At 44.2% G+C, this 16,359-nt stretch overlaps 1 protein-coding gene across 5 annotated transcripts in view; it reads left to right on the top strand.

The window, feature by feature from the left end:
- The window catches only part of RREB1 (ras responsive element binding protein 1), a 125,826-nt gene that overhangs the window by 44,203 nt on the left and 65,264 nt on the right, over positions 1 to 16,359 (top strand). For 3 of the 5 annotated variants that reach the window (XM_035560336.2, XM_035560339.2, XM_035560340.2), the window contains exons 2-3: positions 12,280 to 12,399; positions 13,668 to 13,870. In XM_035560336.2, coding sequence (XP_035416229.1) covers positions 12,280 to 12,399; positions 13,668 to 13,870 — 323 coding nt within the window. Of the gene's footprint in view, positions 1 to 7,561; positions 7,688 to 12,279; positions 12,400 to 13,667; positions 13,871 to 16,359 lie in introns of all 5 variants that reach the window. The other 2 variants (XM_035560338.2, XM_035560337.2) reach the window with 1 other exon arrangement.

Genomic DNA, 16,359 nt, shown 5'->3' with positions numbered 1-16,359 from the left:
ATGGAATAGATCCTAAATGACCTCAGCAAGATTAGTGTAAACATATATATATTGTCATAATATGGACTGGCTTAAAACTGTAAAGCAAGGTGATTTCATTTTTAGAATTAAAGGAAAATGGCTGTGTGGGTGTGTATGTATATGACTGAGAAAATGTTCATGTGGGAACATCACTCATGAAAATAAGTATGAATTTCAGTATCACAAGTTTGATTATGATACTTTAATGTTGCTTTGCTATGTGTGCACATGTGAAAGCAATTGGTCAAGGTTCCACTTAGCGAACTGTTGCTCTTCTGCTGTAGAACTGGGGTGTCCATGAGTGGATGCACAGGTCACTTGATCGATTTTTTTTGTTTGCGCGTGTTGTTGGTCATTTTTTTCTATGTTTAACATCTACAACTACTAGAGAATTGGGTTGAACCTTTGCATAATTCATACTACTTTGTTCCAAATTAATGTTTTGGTGTGCAATCTTACGAGTCAATGAGAGTGAACAGAAGGAAATAAGCTGCCCTTTTCATACATAAATTGTGGGAAGAATTGTCTGTGTCATCTGTTTGATAGTAATGTGTGAAGCACTAGCAGTGAAATTGTGTTTTTGGAAGAGAAGAATGATTTTGGACCAGCAGCAGACGTTTTTGGCTGGAGGAATAGCAACTTGAAACTTCACTTAGTGAAGAAACCTGTTCACAATTTTGTCTGTTTTCCTTTTTTTTTTTTCCAGCTTTCCTGAAATAAACTTCCTGCAATTCTTTGCAGTGTGCAGGTGTCCAGACTCCCCTTTACTCATACTCACTTGTGCAGCCCGTCAGCCAACTGAGGGCTGTACCTAAAATTCTGCCTGCGGGTCTACACTGCAGTGGTCTTGGCAGAGTTACAGTGGATACCTTGTGCACCTACAGGCTGCAGCATCCCTCTTAGGCTGAACAACTGAGTATTGCATTCCAGAAGTCTACATATGGGGAGCAGTGCCCATAATAGACAAAAGAAAGCTGCAGAGATTGTAAGATGCTACTTAATCTCTGTGGCTGTGGTGCCGAGGAGCATCAAAACTTTGCTGGGTGGATCTGACAGCTTATTGCAGAGTAGAGGGTCAGTCTCGCTGGTATTTGCAATCATTAACCTTAGTGGATTTTTTTGGTTTTTTTTTTTTTACTTTGATTTTGTGTTTTTCTCTGCATGTGTACGAGGCTTGTGGCCTTGCCACCGGAATGCTCGTGTTCAGGAAACTTAAGACTGTTCCCACTGAAGAGCTTGGAAGATCAGCAGGCGTTTCCTCCAGGGGCTACAGCAATGTTGGAGGAGTCAGTTGCTGCAGAAGTCTTCAGGCCTATCCACCCAACTTTGGTCATTCCTTACCTCACCACCTCACGTGGATTATGCTGTTTGCAGACTGTCTAAGCTCCATGATGACCTCCATGGATTCCTCATGAGCTTTTACAAGGCCGGGCCTGTGTACTTTGTAAAATCCTTTTGAAATGCCTGCTAGGCTTTTAAAGTCCCAGAGCAAAAGCTATATTACAAGGAACGTAGAAGGTCAGCAGCTGGATGCAGTTGCGGATGAAGGGGGATTTATGTTTGTGAGTGCGTAGGCAATTCTTGGTTTTAGTATGCATCTTTTTCAGATTAGATAGAGAGATGTCTTTTCTGAGGAGGCTTCTTGTACTCATCTGATAAAGCTGAGGGACTTCTGAATTCCATAAAAATTGTAGATCTGGATTTATGTGCTCTAGTTTGGCGTGTGTGTTGCACTCTATGAAAATTGACAGATGCTGTTTCATTTTGTCAGTGTGCAGGAAGCACCTCCCACAGGTTAGTTTCACTGTGTTTATTTCAAAATAGAATGAAAACTCATACTGAAGAATACCACTGACAAGTAGTTCTGCTGTTTAAATTTTTCCTGCTGGCTCTCCTGTGAGGATCTCAGCTTTGCCTGCTTGCCAGCACCATCTACTGCTGTAACTAATTTACCTAACTAAAACAAGAAGCAAACACTGTGTTTCAGAATTTAGAGCTCCACAAACAACCCTGGAGGCTACCAGCCCAGCTGGTATAAGCTGGTGGGTGTGCGCACAGGACTGCAGCAACTTGTTCATCAGCGATGGGGAGAGGCATTTTTCTTAAGGCTGGGTTCTTCCTTCACCATCAGGAGGCAATAAGCCTCAGTTTGAGTGATTTCTGGTACTCTGGCATCTGTGGCAAACATTGAATTAGAACACCCCAGGTAAAATTGAACACCTAGCTTGTATCTCTTGGCTCTGATTGAAAATAGTGGGAGAACGGCATCCTATGGTCATCTAAACTTAGTATCACACGGAGATGATGCAGATGGCATATATGTGTTTCTGGTCTTTAGCAGATTGTAGAAGGTGGTTGACTTAAAACCTGTTGTGTCTCATGCAGTGCAGAGCAGGAGGGTGGCTTTGGCTTATGGGTCTGTGCAGGGTCTGCCTGGTGTGGGGATATGAGGAGCGCTACAGGTTGTCTTGCTCATGGAAAAGCTGTGTAGTTGTGTTGGATATTGCACTGGAGGCTGATGTTAAAAGGAGTGAGGGTTGTGCAGAACACTTGTGACTCCCTTTGCTCCAGCACATCTCTCTTTCCTCCTTGTGACATGTGGTTTTCCCTCCTAAAATATCAAACTAAAACCTTCTAATTAAAAATCTCTTTCAGCGTATGTGTGTTTGAACATTTTAAATTGTCTTGGTTATAGATTTTTTTGTTTGTTTGTTTGGAAAGTGTGATAGAGGGAATAGTTCCTGTGCTGACCAGATACAGAAGACAGGAAGATAATGATGTTAACAAGGTGAGGGAGAAAAGGAGGTGTTTGTTTAGAAAAAGCCTAGTCGCTAAAGCCTGTGGAGCAGAGGAACCCTGCTGATAACACAGATGAAATCGTCTGCCTTTCCTAACTTTAGAGAAGTGGAGCTTTGTAATAAATGGCTGCCATGTGGCAGCTGTCTCCCAGCTTTGTGAGCCTGGCAGTAGTTAATCCTGTCAGCAAGTCATGCTCCCTGGAAAAGAGCAGCAAGAAGAGCTGCAAACTCTTGAATCATTCTCTCTGCAAAACATTTGCATGTTGAATCCCTTTCTGCTGAAAACGAGTTTGGAAATTTGGTGGAGGCTCTCATCTTTAAGTAGCATTAGAGTGCAGCTGTGTTGGCTTTTAAATAAAAAGTTAGAAACGTGCTGAGATGTAGCGATTCTGTTCCCTCTTAAAAAAAAAAAAGGCATTTTAGTTTTGGAGGATATATATTACAGGGTACAAAACACGCTATACAAAGAAAGGACTCCATGTTGATATCTGTGTGTTAATTCAGGTTTAGCATCTGAGGTGATGATTATCCTTAAAAGCTTGAGCCTCTAAGATACAAAACCATTCACCTTGGTTTGTTTTTTTATTTTGTTGAGCATCTAATGTTTCTGTCCTTTCTCCACAACCCGGAAAACTAGAACTTTTGCCTAAAAAAAAAAAAGTTTGAGATTCTTGTGCAGTAATGTAATACCATCAGATTTTTTCAGGGCTCGTGATAAAATTGTGATGGCTGACAACACCACCACCAGGAAATGAGTTTTAATCCCTGTAATTTCCGTCTTTCTTTTCACGTCGCGCATCATTTTACTGTGTTACCTTGTGAGGTATAGAGTACTCTGGCATGCTACCTGGTAAGGTGCGGCATGCGGAGTGTGCTGGCGTCTGCCTCACAACCAGCACTGTCAGGCTGCAAAGGATGCAGTAAGTGAGCTGATGCTGTCCCCTCTGGGCTTGCCTACACAAGGAATGTTGCTGCGTGTGGATGCACTTACAGTGGTGAAACTCCATGCAGTACATAGTGCAAAAGGAAAATGTCTTTTCCTGGTTTAGCATGCCCTGTTTTCAGAGCATTTTTTATAAACTTGCCTCAGTGAAGCCTTCTTTAAATCCGTCCCTGGAGGAAGAGGATCGTAACCAGGGTGCTGTGCAAGAAACAGGGCACTGGCACAGGAGATTTTCTGTGCCTTCCTCTGTGTGATTCATCCTGCCTCTCTAATCCTTTCCAAACCTGTCCTGCTGCACACGCACAGCTCCAGCTATGTGCAAAGAACAGGCGTGAAGGAGAGAAACATTTGCTCATTTCTCCTACCACTTTCCTTCAGAGCTTTGCCTGGGACCTTCGCCCAGAGCCGCGGGTCCGAGGCTGCCCTTGGCTGAGCTGTTGGCCATCAGGGCCGCTGGGGTGAGGGCCGGGGCCAGGCCGCCCCCCCTGCCCCAACAGCTGCAGGCACCGATTGCCAGCAAGCGGCACAGTGGCGGTGTTTCGTGGCTTTTCTTCCTCTCGCTGTTACTGTTCCTTATTCTTTTGTGATGCTGCGAGGAGGAACAACCAGACCGATTGTCTCCCCGCCGGGTGGGTGCTGGGCATCTGCACAGCCAGTTGGTAAGGCACAGAAGCCCCTGTTTTTTTAAGTGACACCAGGGGCTATTGATTGCAGGCTCGGGCTGTGCTGCTGCTGCACAGATGCTTGCTTTTGGCCCACCTTAAAAGGACAAGACATCCCGTGGTTTAGACTGGCCATATATTGTCAGGGATGCCAGCATCTCCGTCACAGCTACCCGGCAGACTTGAGTGTCCCGTTTTGCCCGCACCCCGTCCTTGCATCCTTTTCTTCATCAGAGTTGAGGGGTGCAGCAGTTTGCCTTGGCTGGAGGGGAGGTGGCTTTTCTTCTCTCTTACTCTGAAATGTTTTCCATCTGGCTTTCCCAAGTGCAGTCCATCTAGCTCACCCCTCAGACTCTTGGGAAAGCATCCTGTTCTCTCAGCACAGTGCTTGCTTAGCTGTCTAGGTTATGGCACATCAATGTATAGCTTTTTTTGTTTGTTTGTTTCTTTCCCCCAGGGTTTTAAGTTTACTGGGTTTGGCTGTGTTGTGATTCTTCCTCTCAGCGCAAGGCAAAAATGTAAAAAGAAAAAAAAAAAAACAAAAAAAACACAGGGTGTTCTACTTGCTACGCTTCAGATTGTTTCCTCATTTTACATCCCTTACCCCTCTCTCAGGCAGCAGCAGCAGCAGCGAGTGAGGTTTTGCTTCCCTAAGGGCTGCTGGAGGGGCTCAGCTCCTTGAGGCACACATCCCGTCTCAGCAGGGGGACATGCAAGGCCAAGGGGTGCCTGCTTGTCATCTTTTCGGGCTCCCCCACTGTTAAATTTTCCTGCGTTTTCCTCAGCTCCTTTTGGGTAGTGTCTGTTGCACTAGACGGTGAGGCACTGCTTGCCCGGCCTGCTTTCTCCCTCACACCAGCCTGGCATCGCTCATGCGTTCGGGGCTGGGTCCTCCAGGCCCTGGCTCTGCCGGGGGATCGCGGTCCCGGGCTCCCACGCTCTCCTGCACCATGTCCCACGGTGTCTCCTTGCCCAGCGGGATGCAAGCCAGCCCCGGCCCAAGGGAGAGCTGCGGCGGCCGGGCTGGGGAAGGCCTGTCGGTCAGAGGAGAGACCCTGCGCCGTGTCTCAAGGCACGCCGCCGTCTTGCGGCTTGCCCGCCCGGGGGGATGCGAAGGGACTTTCTTGGGTCGCCACTTCATCTAAGGCAAATAAACTGGAGTCGAAGCCAAGAAACACATCAACTTCCTGGAACTCTGCGAGCCGTCCACACAGCTGTCCTAGCTTGCCGAACACATGCAAAGCAGAGCTTATAAGGACAGACAGTATTGCTTTTGTGTCCCTCCTCGGCACGCGGGGAGGGAGCAGGGGAGGGGACGCTCTAGGTAGTGCCAAAGGCCCGCCTTACCCAGCGTGCTCCCTTGGCCACATTTCGGGGAGCTGAACCCCTCCCCAGAGGCCTCCTTGCACCCTGATGGTGCACAGGGAGCCGGCAAGGATGAGGATGGAGGGGCGTTTGTACACGGGAAGGAGTGGAGGGACGTCTGTTTATAGCTGCTTGCATTACTTCGCTGTTTTCCCGTCTTCATTTTTTTTGCATGTGTCTGAAACCAGCTCTCGTGGCCCCAGGTTTGTTAAGCTGCCTTCAAATCTCAGTGTCCTTTTTGTCTGAACAAGTTCTCAAAGCTGGCTGCAGTTTGGTGACAAAGGCTTCCTGGAGGGCCAGGTGCTAACCCACAAGCTGATACAAACGGTGAGGATGAGGAACAGCTTTTAGACACGTCTTTGATATGGGGGAGGAGGGATAAGGCAGTAGGCAATCTCAAAATTTTTCAGCAGCTGGTCAGACAAAATAAGGGGGGGTTGCAGTTCCTGCATGGCTGTGCGTGTTGTGTGGTGTGGCCATCCTGGGCACGGTGATGCTGGAGGGGAACTCGAGCAGGCTCAGACCAAACCCCTGGAGGTGCAGAGTCTGCTGGCAGAGAACTGGGCTTTCCCATCAGGGGCCTGGGGGCCGTCAGATTTTGCTTTCGCTCTCGAGCAGCGTGTGCCTCGCTTCTCTTTTCTAGCCTAGCAAGACCACAGGCTCTTGTGTGAGCTGCCATTCCCACAGCACACAGCCATTGTGAAAGAAACAAACGGGGGGGTGCTATGTAAGTTAGCAAGCTGAGCGCGGGGCCAAGGAGACAGGTATGAATGCGTCTTATATTAATGCTGCCTGGTGTCTCCTTGTATTGCTGTAAACCAGTTGGAAAATATAGGAGAATTTCATCCAGGAAGCCTCTCTTTGCCAGTACAGCATCTGCCTGTTATATTAGTGTAGCTTCCTTGTTTTCAGCGTGACTTTATCAGCACGGTACCAGGGTATCATGATGATTCAGAGTTGCAGTTCACTTAAGGCAGTAACAGAGTTCAAATTCCAGTGTGTTTTATGAGAGATGCTTTTGGTCAGCTAAGTCAAAGTCCTGGGGACCACTAACGTTCGATAAGTCATCCGGACATGGATTTCAAAACCTGCATATAAACTAGATGTGCTTGCATATCTCATCGTGCATGTGAAGGAATAAAACCAGAGGAGTAAACATACTTGAATATTCAAAATTTAGACTGGCAGTTAGGTGTTGTAACAACAGTGTACAAAATGATCTGTATACACAGGGGTCTTCTTGCTCGTTTGGTGCTTCCTCCCCTGCCCTGCCCTGCAAACAGGTGGTGCTCCCCAGCTCTGCTTTAAGGCATGGCCATGAGCATGTGCTTCACTTGTTTATTCAGTGTCTGTGCGTATCTGTCTGTGTCTATGTTAAATAAGAAGAGGCATATGGCCATGGTGGATCATAGGGTTATTTTACAGGGCTATTTTACAGGGCAAGGTATGCTAACACAGGTAAAACAACTGTATCAGTAGTAGCTCCAAGAGGTCAAGTAGGAAGATGAGCAGTCTGTCTTTTAGTGCTCAGAGAGTGCCTTTCCAGAGATATAGCTCTCTTTGGTTGATGTTTTTGAAGGTTTGTTTTGTTGGCTTCCCCTTGGTCCACCCCCATTGTCCCTGGAAGAAAATTGTAGTTAGAGGTACAAGTTCAAAAACATTGGGGTAGTATTCTTAGTGTCTGTTTTTTTCCAAATAATAAGTGAACAAACGACCACCAAATATTCCCATGCCACTGTCTTTTTTTTATGCTTGTCTTCCTTTCCCCGTAGGCTGCTCTGTACTGGTGCTCCAGCAGTGGTGACAGTGAGGTGACGCTGCCAGTATAATTCTCTACCGCTGGGGTGCCGAGTCAGCACCAACACTTCAGTAGCAAGGGCAGAGTTGGTATTAAAAAGGTCAGTTGGGAAAACTTTCTTCTTTTGGTTTTCCTTTGCCTTGAGGCAGTGGCTTTGAATAGCATTAACCCTTTTTTCTTCCCACACAACGCATTTTCACCCTCTTTCCTTCCTGCCATCTTTGAAGCAAAATCGCATTCAAAAAGCAGTTGGGGCAGTGTGCACATCTCTGGGGGTGGGAGTAGCTGTTTGTGCTTGGGAGTGTCACCTTGTGCTCTGGGAAGAAAATCTGCTCCTCCGGGTAGAAACTTGGTATGAGACCAGTGCATCAGAAACGTTTTTGAAAGTGGTGTAGCAGTTCTTAGGTATTATAATCTCAAGGGTAAACCGTAAACTTTTGTTTATTCAAATGCGATATCCCTCTTTGAAGTTCTGTTCTTGTCTAAATTTGTATACTAGAAGGTCTGGCCTTCATTTAAGTGATCCTTGGGTTTTTTTTTCTACCACTGAGGGGAAAAAAAAAAAAGTGGGAAAGCCTTGAATAAGCTAATAGCATTGCTAAGATGGAAATGATGAGGAAGGCTCAGGATTCCTGTTTGGGCCTCATGGGAGAACGTGGTTTGAAATGCATGTGTGTGGGGGGGTGCATTCCTAAAACAGTCATTTGTTTTCCCCGTTTCTCCTCCTCCCACTGTGTTCTGTACTACGTATTGCGGCATGTTTAATGAAACCAATAAAAGTATTTGGCGGAGAGTGTTAATCTTTCCCCGGCCCAATTAGTGCATGGCTTCTACTTTAACACTGATGTGGACTTTTTTTTTTTAGGGCAGAACAATGAGCAGCTTTGTGCTACATGCAAGGTTTTCCCCCTCCTTGCCTGTATTGTGTATTTCTTCCTATCTATTCCGAAGGGAGAGCTCATGTGCAGAGACAGTGGAGCAAACTGGAGCAGAGATTTGTAGCAACTCCACGCTTGTGTAGCCACCTCTCACTGGCAAGTCAAGTGACTGTGACTCTGAAGACTCATCATCTCTTCTCCTTTCTTCTTCCTTCCCTTGTGGCCCGTGTTCTCCTTTTTGCTTCATCTGTGATGCTCTTCACCAGAAGGAGAAGCAGATGTAACTGTTGAGAGTGGTCTTTAAACAAAAAAATTAAATATAAATAAATACATATAAGTAGAGGGGGGAAGTAACTGCTGATGGGCTTAGCTTTAGCATACAGTGGAGTCGCACTTTATCCCAGAGGAGGAAATAGGTCTAGCAAGTGTCTTCCTGTACAGACTGAATGGGAAGCAACAAGGGTTTTTTTTTTCGTTTTCTTTTTTTTTTTTTGTGAGCCCTCTGCTTTCTTGGTGACTCTCCCAATAGCTGGTTATGTGCAGCATCAGGGGTGGGCCTCTGGCAGGAGGAGGAGCTGAAGGCCCCTCAGGTTTCTCAGTGGGATTGCATTTGCCCCAGTTACATGGTTTTAGAAACAGCATCAAGTGGAGGGAGCCGGGTCTCTTGATATGGCAGGCAAAGAGGGCTGTGGGGATTTTGGATTGTGTTTTTTTTTGTTTGTTTGTTTGTTTTCTCCTCACATGTCTTAGCACTCTCTGCTTTCATAAGAGAGGATGACTCGGGGGGGGGGGGGGGGGGCGGTTCATCAAAGTAGAAGATGACTTGAATGCTCGTGACCACTTCCCTGTTTCCTAGAGGCTTCGGTCAGATGTTGAATGCAACCTGAGGCTGCACTGTTTGCCAGCCTGTTTCCTGTTTGTCCCTCTTTCCTGGAGGTCTTTGTTCTGTTTTGGGGAAAGGGAGGAAGGAGGCTCCATCAGCACGACCTCCGAGCTGAGGCCTTCGCTGTGAGCTGAGAAGGCTTGCACTCCTGAAGGCAGCCTGGTGTAGGGCATCCATGCTGGTCGCTGCCTTGCGGATTCCCTGGGCTTCTTAGGTCTGTGGAAAAAAAAACATTTCCCCATCCTCAGTGATGCATTTATTTAAAAAAAAAAAAATCTGCAAGAGAAACCTCTCAGTATGTTCCTGCCTGAAGGCTTTCTGCCATGGGTTTTCCCACAGGAAGGAGTTATTTGGCCCAGTATCCTTATTGTTCCTATATCCTATTGCAAATAGAAAGTTAGGCTTCTGAAATCGGTGCGTGCTGCTCATACAGTTGTCTTTGTTTCAGAGGCACATTTTTATTTTGTGCAAGAAAATGGAAAATACATATGTAAATAAAAATACATATGTAAATAAAAGCAATAGTATCTATTTTTTTGGAGAATTTAAGGTTTTTTTCAACCGCTTATAAATTAGGAAAATTTTAATGTATTGAAAACAATTTTAAAAGCAAGGTCTGTTGTTTGCATTAGCAGTAAGATGTTTTAGATTCAGAAATGAAATAGCTGTTGATTCACAGAAATTGTGAAAGGCTGTAATAGCATAAATACATACTTTTCCTCCTGAAAGAAGAACAGAAAGCAGGCTGGCAGGTGTTTCAAAATCAGAAGGTAGGTTTGTTAATGTGTGCCTGTATGCCTGCCTCTTCTCTTTTTGATGAAAAAGTCACATTTTCACTCTCGCTAAAACCAGCACTAGAAATACGGACTCCAGTACTCTGGGAAGATCCTCAGCAATTTTAAAGTTACCTTGGCTGACACAGCAGTCTTCACACTTATACAACAGATTAACTTTTTCCAGGATGTAACAGTGGTAACGTTAATGTTATAGGTATTGAGTGAAAGAGAAAAAAATAGGTCTACTTTGGAAGGAAGAGTTGTTTTTGTTTTGTTTTGTTTTGTTGTTTGTTTGGTTGGTTTGCTTGTTTGTTTTTAAGTGCTGAAACACTTGTTTGCATTAATTTTGACAACAATCCCTCCAAATAATTTTAAATGGTGGTACTGAGCAGATACAGCAGCAACTTAGAATATTTATACCAGTCTTGAAAATAACTGTAGTGTTTGTTTTATTCAGGATTAAGCCAGCTACCACATAAGTGGTTAAAAAGAAAGAAAAAATAAATGACTGTGTTGCTCTGGAATGAGATGGACCTTTTTTAAAGACCCTAACAAACCAATAGTTCTTGTGCTTGCTGGAGAAAATACAGAAGGATGGATGCTTGGCTTCTCGTTGGATCAAGCAATCCCTGCCATCATAGGGAACACCAGTGTTTTGCTTAGCAGAAAAGTACAAAAATGACTAGCGAAGAATTAACTTAAATTGTTCAGGATAGCATCAAAATGGTCTTTTTGTCAGTTTTTGGAGACTTAAACCAAAAACAGTGTTTTAAGAAGTTAATGTTATCTAGAGCCTTAGAGTCTGGCCTTATTCAGGTCCTGCATTTTGGCTCTAGACTGTGCTGGTTCACTGTGTCACACCATTCATCCGTGTGCAGCTCCCAAGAAGGTAGTCAGTTAACCATAGGGAGCTTGACTCTGTTGCTTTTTCTTGCGTTGAGTGAAATAAGGATCTGCTCGACAAAAGTCAAGAGAGCAGAAGCTGGGCCTTTTCTCTTTGTCTGCCTTTTGGTGAGCACTGTAAAATGTTAACAGTTAGGATGCTATGATTTCTCGTTTGCAGATGCTGTTCAGAAAGCATTTGAAAGTGTTATGTGAGTGACCAATTTGCATGTCACCCTAGAGAGCATGTGTTTTAAAAGGAAGAAACCCCGTTAACCACAGTTTGAGGCTGAAGGCCTCTGCTTTCTGAAAAAAAGGAAAATTTGTATTAAGTCTGCTGGATGCAATCTGGAAATCTGAGATTATGAAATGTCCACAGTGTGTTAATTTACTTAATGAACTATTTTGCTTGTAAGGTTATAAAGGTGTATTTCTCCATTAAAAATGTATTGGTATCTTTCAATATTACAAATAACCTTTTTCAGAGGATGTCAGCATGGGTGGCACAAGGCGAGAACTCCTCTCTTTCTCCTGTGCCGATCATTCACCGTCACCTCTCAAAATGGTGTTCAACTGCCCTATCATTCTCCAGCCAGAACAAGCATCCTTCCTGAAACCCCAGTGATAACATGATAAGGTTGTGGTTTCAGAAAGGGGCGTGGAGAAATTCCATCAGCAAATATGGTGGTTGCTTATGTCTTCAGCTCACCTAAAGCCCTTGGGCAGTGGGTGTGAGGAATGTGGCAAATGGGCCCAGAAACCTCAGTAGTCATTTCACCACTGCTGGAAGGAATAAGGTCACCATGAAGTCTTCTATTGGAGTAAATGTTAATCCTCCAAGAAGAGAAATAGGAGGGTGGGATATTCATGAATGAAAACAAATTACTTATTGTATCTTTAGCTGCAGAATGTTCTTCCAGCCTCCTAACCAGATATCACCACTGTCAGTGATGTGCTGGCTTGTTCTCTCTTTTGTTTCTTCCTCCTTTTTTTTTTCTGGATGAGTACTGGGGACCAAGTCAAGAGTGTTTCCTCGCTTTGTTTGCCTGGTTTCCAGCAGAGGCAGCAGCAGCTGCATCTCGCAGCCCTGTGCCAGACACTCCTGGGGGCAGGCGCTTGGCTGCGCTATGCTGGCTGTGTTTATGTGCTTCCATCATCAAACTTACGTACCCATTGGGGGAGCTCTCAAACTAAGGGGTTGTAGCCTTACTTTGCTAAAACGTCTTCCAGCGAAACTTAATCCCTTTCTCTTTCTCCCATCTCCCTCACCTAGTGCTAGAGGGGGCTGCTGAAGAAGGGGCCGAAGAGCCTGACGCTACTAAACCTACTACACTAAGTGAGGAGACCAGCAATCAAGAAGAAAGCCTCAGTCAATCAGGGGATAAAAATGAAGGTAACTGGTTTGACTAGCTCTGAGTGACTCTCTAATTTAGGACATTGATTAAAGCTTGTAGAAATATTTCTTACCCAATCCATAACCCTTATCTGTGTGAAGGGTGTAATATACATTGAGCAGAGGCACTGGTGCAACATTTCTCTCCCTGTCCCTAGCCTTTATCTATGTGAAGACTATATGCTGAGCAGAAGCATGGGCACATAAATTCTCAACTACCACTGCAGGCTTCCAAACTAAAATTTTCTTGGCTCCAAGTAACTTGGCACCACATTACTTAGCCTCAAAAAACACCTGTTTATAATGCTCAAGCTTATCTTTCAAAGACAGTATTATGCAGAGATCAAATGTTCACAAACATGTTCCTCCTTGTTCACCCTCACCATCCTCTGGTGGTAGAGTGACTCTCACAACACACATTAAGATCCTGTGCTGTCCACCTGTGATGACAGAGTGGTAGACTCACAGGGTGTTCCTGTTCAGTTGGGAGACTCCTTTTCAGGCAAAGGAGTGTTTAGTTTGAAAACATTCTGCTTTTCAAACTCCAAAAGAGGAAAGTGGAAGGCCTTACCTATATGTTTGATGCACTACATAGAGAACATGATGGAGAAGTCTGAATCTGAACAGCTTTGCCTGCAAGGCAACATTAGTCATGGATGTAATACATACTCCATGGACTGACACGAGTTGGTAGACCAAAAAGAAAACAACTCTACATTGATGACAGCTGTGGCAGTAAAGAGGCATTTTAGGGGATTTGGGGTTGGATTTTTGCTAATTTAGTTTGCTCATATGCAGAGCTGGCTTAAGCTATGCTAGACTGAGAACCCAGTATTCTATGCTGTGTTAATAATGTCTTAATTGTGCAGTTCTGCTCAAAACACATGCTTGTTTGAATGATGGTGTTTGCCAGAGTGTACATTCATCAGTACTGCTCTAATAGTTCATTGTGATCACTAGGTACCACAAATAATACCATTTTATAGCAAGAGAATTTAAGGTAAATCACTCCACATGTGCCATACTCAATTAAGGCTGAAAATCAAGATAACATGGGTGTTCTATGAGAAGAAATGCACACCTTATCCTACACATTCCAATATAAGAAACTATTACAAGAAAAACTCCAATTATTATGGGCCATTGTATATGGTCCATGAAGATCAAACAGTGTAGTGCAAGGTACAAGCAGCTGAAAATACTGTGGGGTTTTGTTTTCTTTCAGATGGCCTAGCAACTCCTATGTGTGTTTTTGTTTTTAATTCCAGAGAAGCAGCTGGAAACCTTAAACAGTTACAAGGTATCACCAAGTTCACCAAACAGTTTGGACGGAGCAGACTTGTCCTCCATTGATGCCATGATGTCAGCAGTAATGAATGTGGGGAAGATAGCTGAAAATGGCGGGAACTCTCAAAATGTTAAATCCCCCTCCAAGTCTCCTGCACCAAATCGGATTGGCAGGAGGAATCAGGTATGTAAGCCCAAGTACAGGGGACGAAGGGAAGTCAAACAGCTGCATGGGAAGTGATAAAATGTAATTATGTTTTGTTGATGGTTTTATCTGTTTTTCCCTCAATGGTTATGCGTTGCCTCTGCCATCGCCCCTGTATGGATGTTTTCTGGTGTCCCTCCATAACTTATCTTAAGAAAACTGGGGATGGAAGGTGTCCACTTCCATGGATTCACATGTAAAACATTGGAGCACACGTTCCCACATCATGCAGTGGGCAGGCTGATCTACCAGATGACAACAGTAGAGGCAAAGCCAAAATTGCCACATTTTCCCTGCCACATCTGTTATCCAGGCTCTTGCATTTGCCTGATTTGTTGGGAGATCAGTTTGTTCCATTAACCTAGGAGAAAAGAAGTAGCTGGAACTGAACTTGCTCAGAGAGGGGGCAGGGTGGTCTGGCAGGGGGCTGTGGGGCTTGGCTCAGCTGTTCTGGGGGTCGCTTCATGAGGTGTGTGATTGCTCCAGGGGAAGATCCAAGTGATTTAAGGTTAAAGGTGGTGCTGGAATGAAACGTCCATAGGGTGCTCAGTTCACACAATTGTACTGTAAGGTGCCCTTACTTCATTGTTAATGAAAGTATGAAGAGCTATTGCAGAATGCTTTGTATAAATCTTAGGGAGAAAATATATGTAGTTTTTATCATTTTTTTCCATTTATCAGTTGATGGCATCAGTTGATAGCAATATTGATCTAGAGAAGTGAAAGGAGACCGTTAAAGCTCTGATTATTGACACCCATGTTTCTCTCCTGCTGCATCAAGCCCTGCCCATGAAGGTGCTGCAGAACAGCCAGAAATACCCCAAATCCTGTTGCCCGTTTGACTTCAAAGCTTGTGGCAAAGCACGGAAAATTTGTAAATGAATCAAGATGTAACAGGGATCAGAAAGGTTGAGAAGCATGACTCATGTGATGTTCCTATAGTAGTTTATTAATAGCTTGCAGAGTAGCTGCCCAGTTGACAGACTTATGACTTGTCTTGAATTTTTTTGCTTAAAAGGAGTTAAAAGCTGTTAATAGTAAATGAACATGGGAATTCTTAAATGAAGAGCCTGGGCAGTGTACTGGCAACTGTATTTGTGGGGTCGTACTGTCTAGCACCTGGCTTTGAGGTTTATTTGCAGTGTTCCCAGTTAAGGGCTGCCATGGTTCCTTGATTTCATCATGTGAAGTAAGGCACTGGAGTTCAGACAAGTCTCAGTGGCGGTGCTATTACACAGCTGTCTGCTGGTACACCATGTGGTTTGGCTTCACGAAGTTTATTAGCGTTGGTGACCTTTATTCCACCTGATATTTCGATGGGCATCGAATCAAAGGAAGCTCGAGAGTAAATGTGACAGGATTAAGTGGGATTCTTACAGTGTAAAAATAAATAAATCCATTGAAAACATAGTAAATAGCCTATTTGTTTTTAGGCGGAAAGATTGTTATTGCCAGAGGGGCAAATGGCTACATTACTGAGAAAATAGAAGTGTGATGTGAAATATTAAGTGGGTATCAATCTGTTTAGCAACATCTAATACAGTGAATTTCCATTTTCAGAGTAGCAGAATGAAAGCACTGAATTGTTTCAGTGTGTAACAGCACACAGATCTCCGATTCTGATCAGAATGTGCCCCTTATTATAATTGCAAGGATAATAACAGTCAGCTAGTTTTCTGGGTCTGACTGCTGTTTCCCATGAGTTGGCAGTGAAACATTTTGCCCTGAACCTTTGTCCCAAGTCTATGGTTCTCTTTATAATGCTGACTTGGCTCTAGTCTACCCATAGTCTAATAAACGTGTTCTCACATCAACCTGCATCCATTTGAGCTTCTCATTTGCTTTGCTCTTGAAGAAAAGAAAAGAAGTGACAAAGGTGTTTCTTGAGCTGGAGAAAACCCTAATGCACAAATCTCGAAGCATTTGCCATCAGCTGAATGCAGAGCAGTCCTTCCAGGTTGACTAACTTGAGAGTAGCTAACAAATAAGCTGCTAATTTAAGCTTTTAGTTCAGGAAGTGTGTTTTCGTCAGCCTGGCTCCAGTGAAGTAGCCAAGTGCCATGTTTTACACTTGTGAGCAGGGGTGCTTTTACAATAGGGATGCTAATGTTTTTTGGTCTGGATTGAGTCAGTCAACAGCAGTCCTGTTGTAGCTACCCTTGATTTGCTTGAGCTGTGTTACGGTATGCAGCACGTACCCTGTGTGACCACTGGAGAAAGTTTGGGTTTTAGTTAATAATAAACCCCAGATTCAATACTAATCAGCTCTGGCAGAGCTATAGTGTGTTTCTGATCTTTGCTTCAAGGTGAACAATTAATTACTCTATCTTCTGTTAATTTGCTGATTCAAAGAGCAGGCAGTCTAGAAAGCAGGCTCTGAAACAATTGCATCATGTAGAACTGTATCACTCATTTAGAAGGGGGGCAAAATAAAGTAGTAGGTTGATAATTTCACAGAAATACCCTGG

Source organism: Cygnus atratus, chromosome 2 (assembly GCF_013377495.2).
Source record: "Cygnus atratus isolate AKBS03 ecotype Queensland, Australia chromosome 2, CAtr_DNAZoo_HiC_assembly, whole genome shotgun sequence".
Classification (NCBI taxonomy): domain Eukaryota; kingdom Metazoa; phylum Chordata; class Aves; order Anseriformes; family Anatidae; genus Cygnus; species Cygnus atratus.
This window is presented reverse-complemented; position numbering and strand designations above follow the sequence as displayed.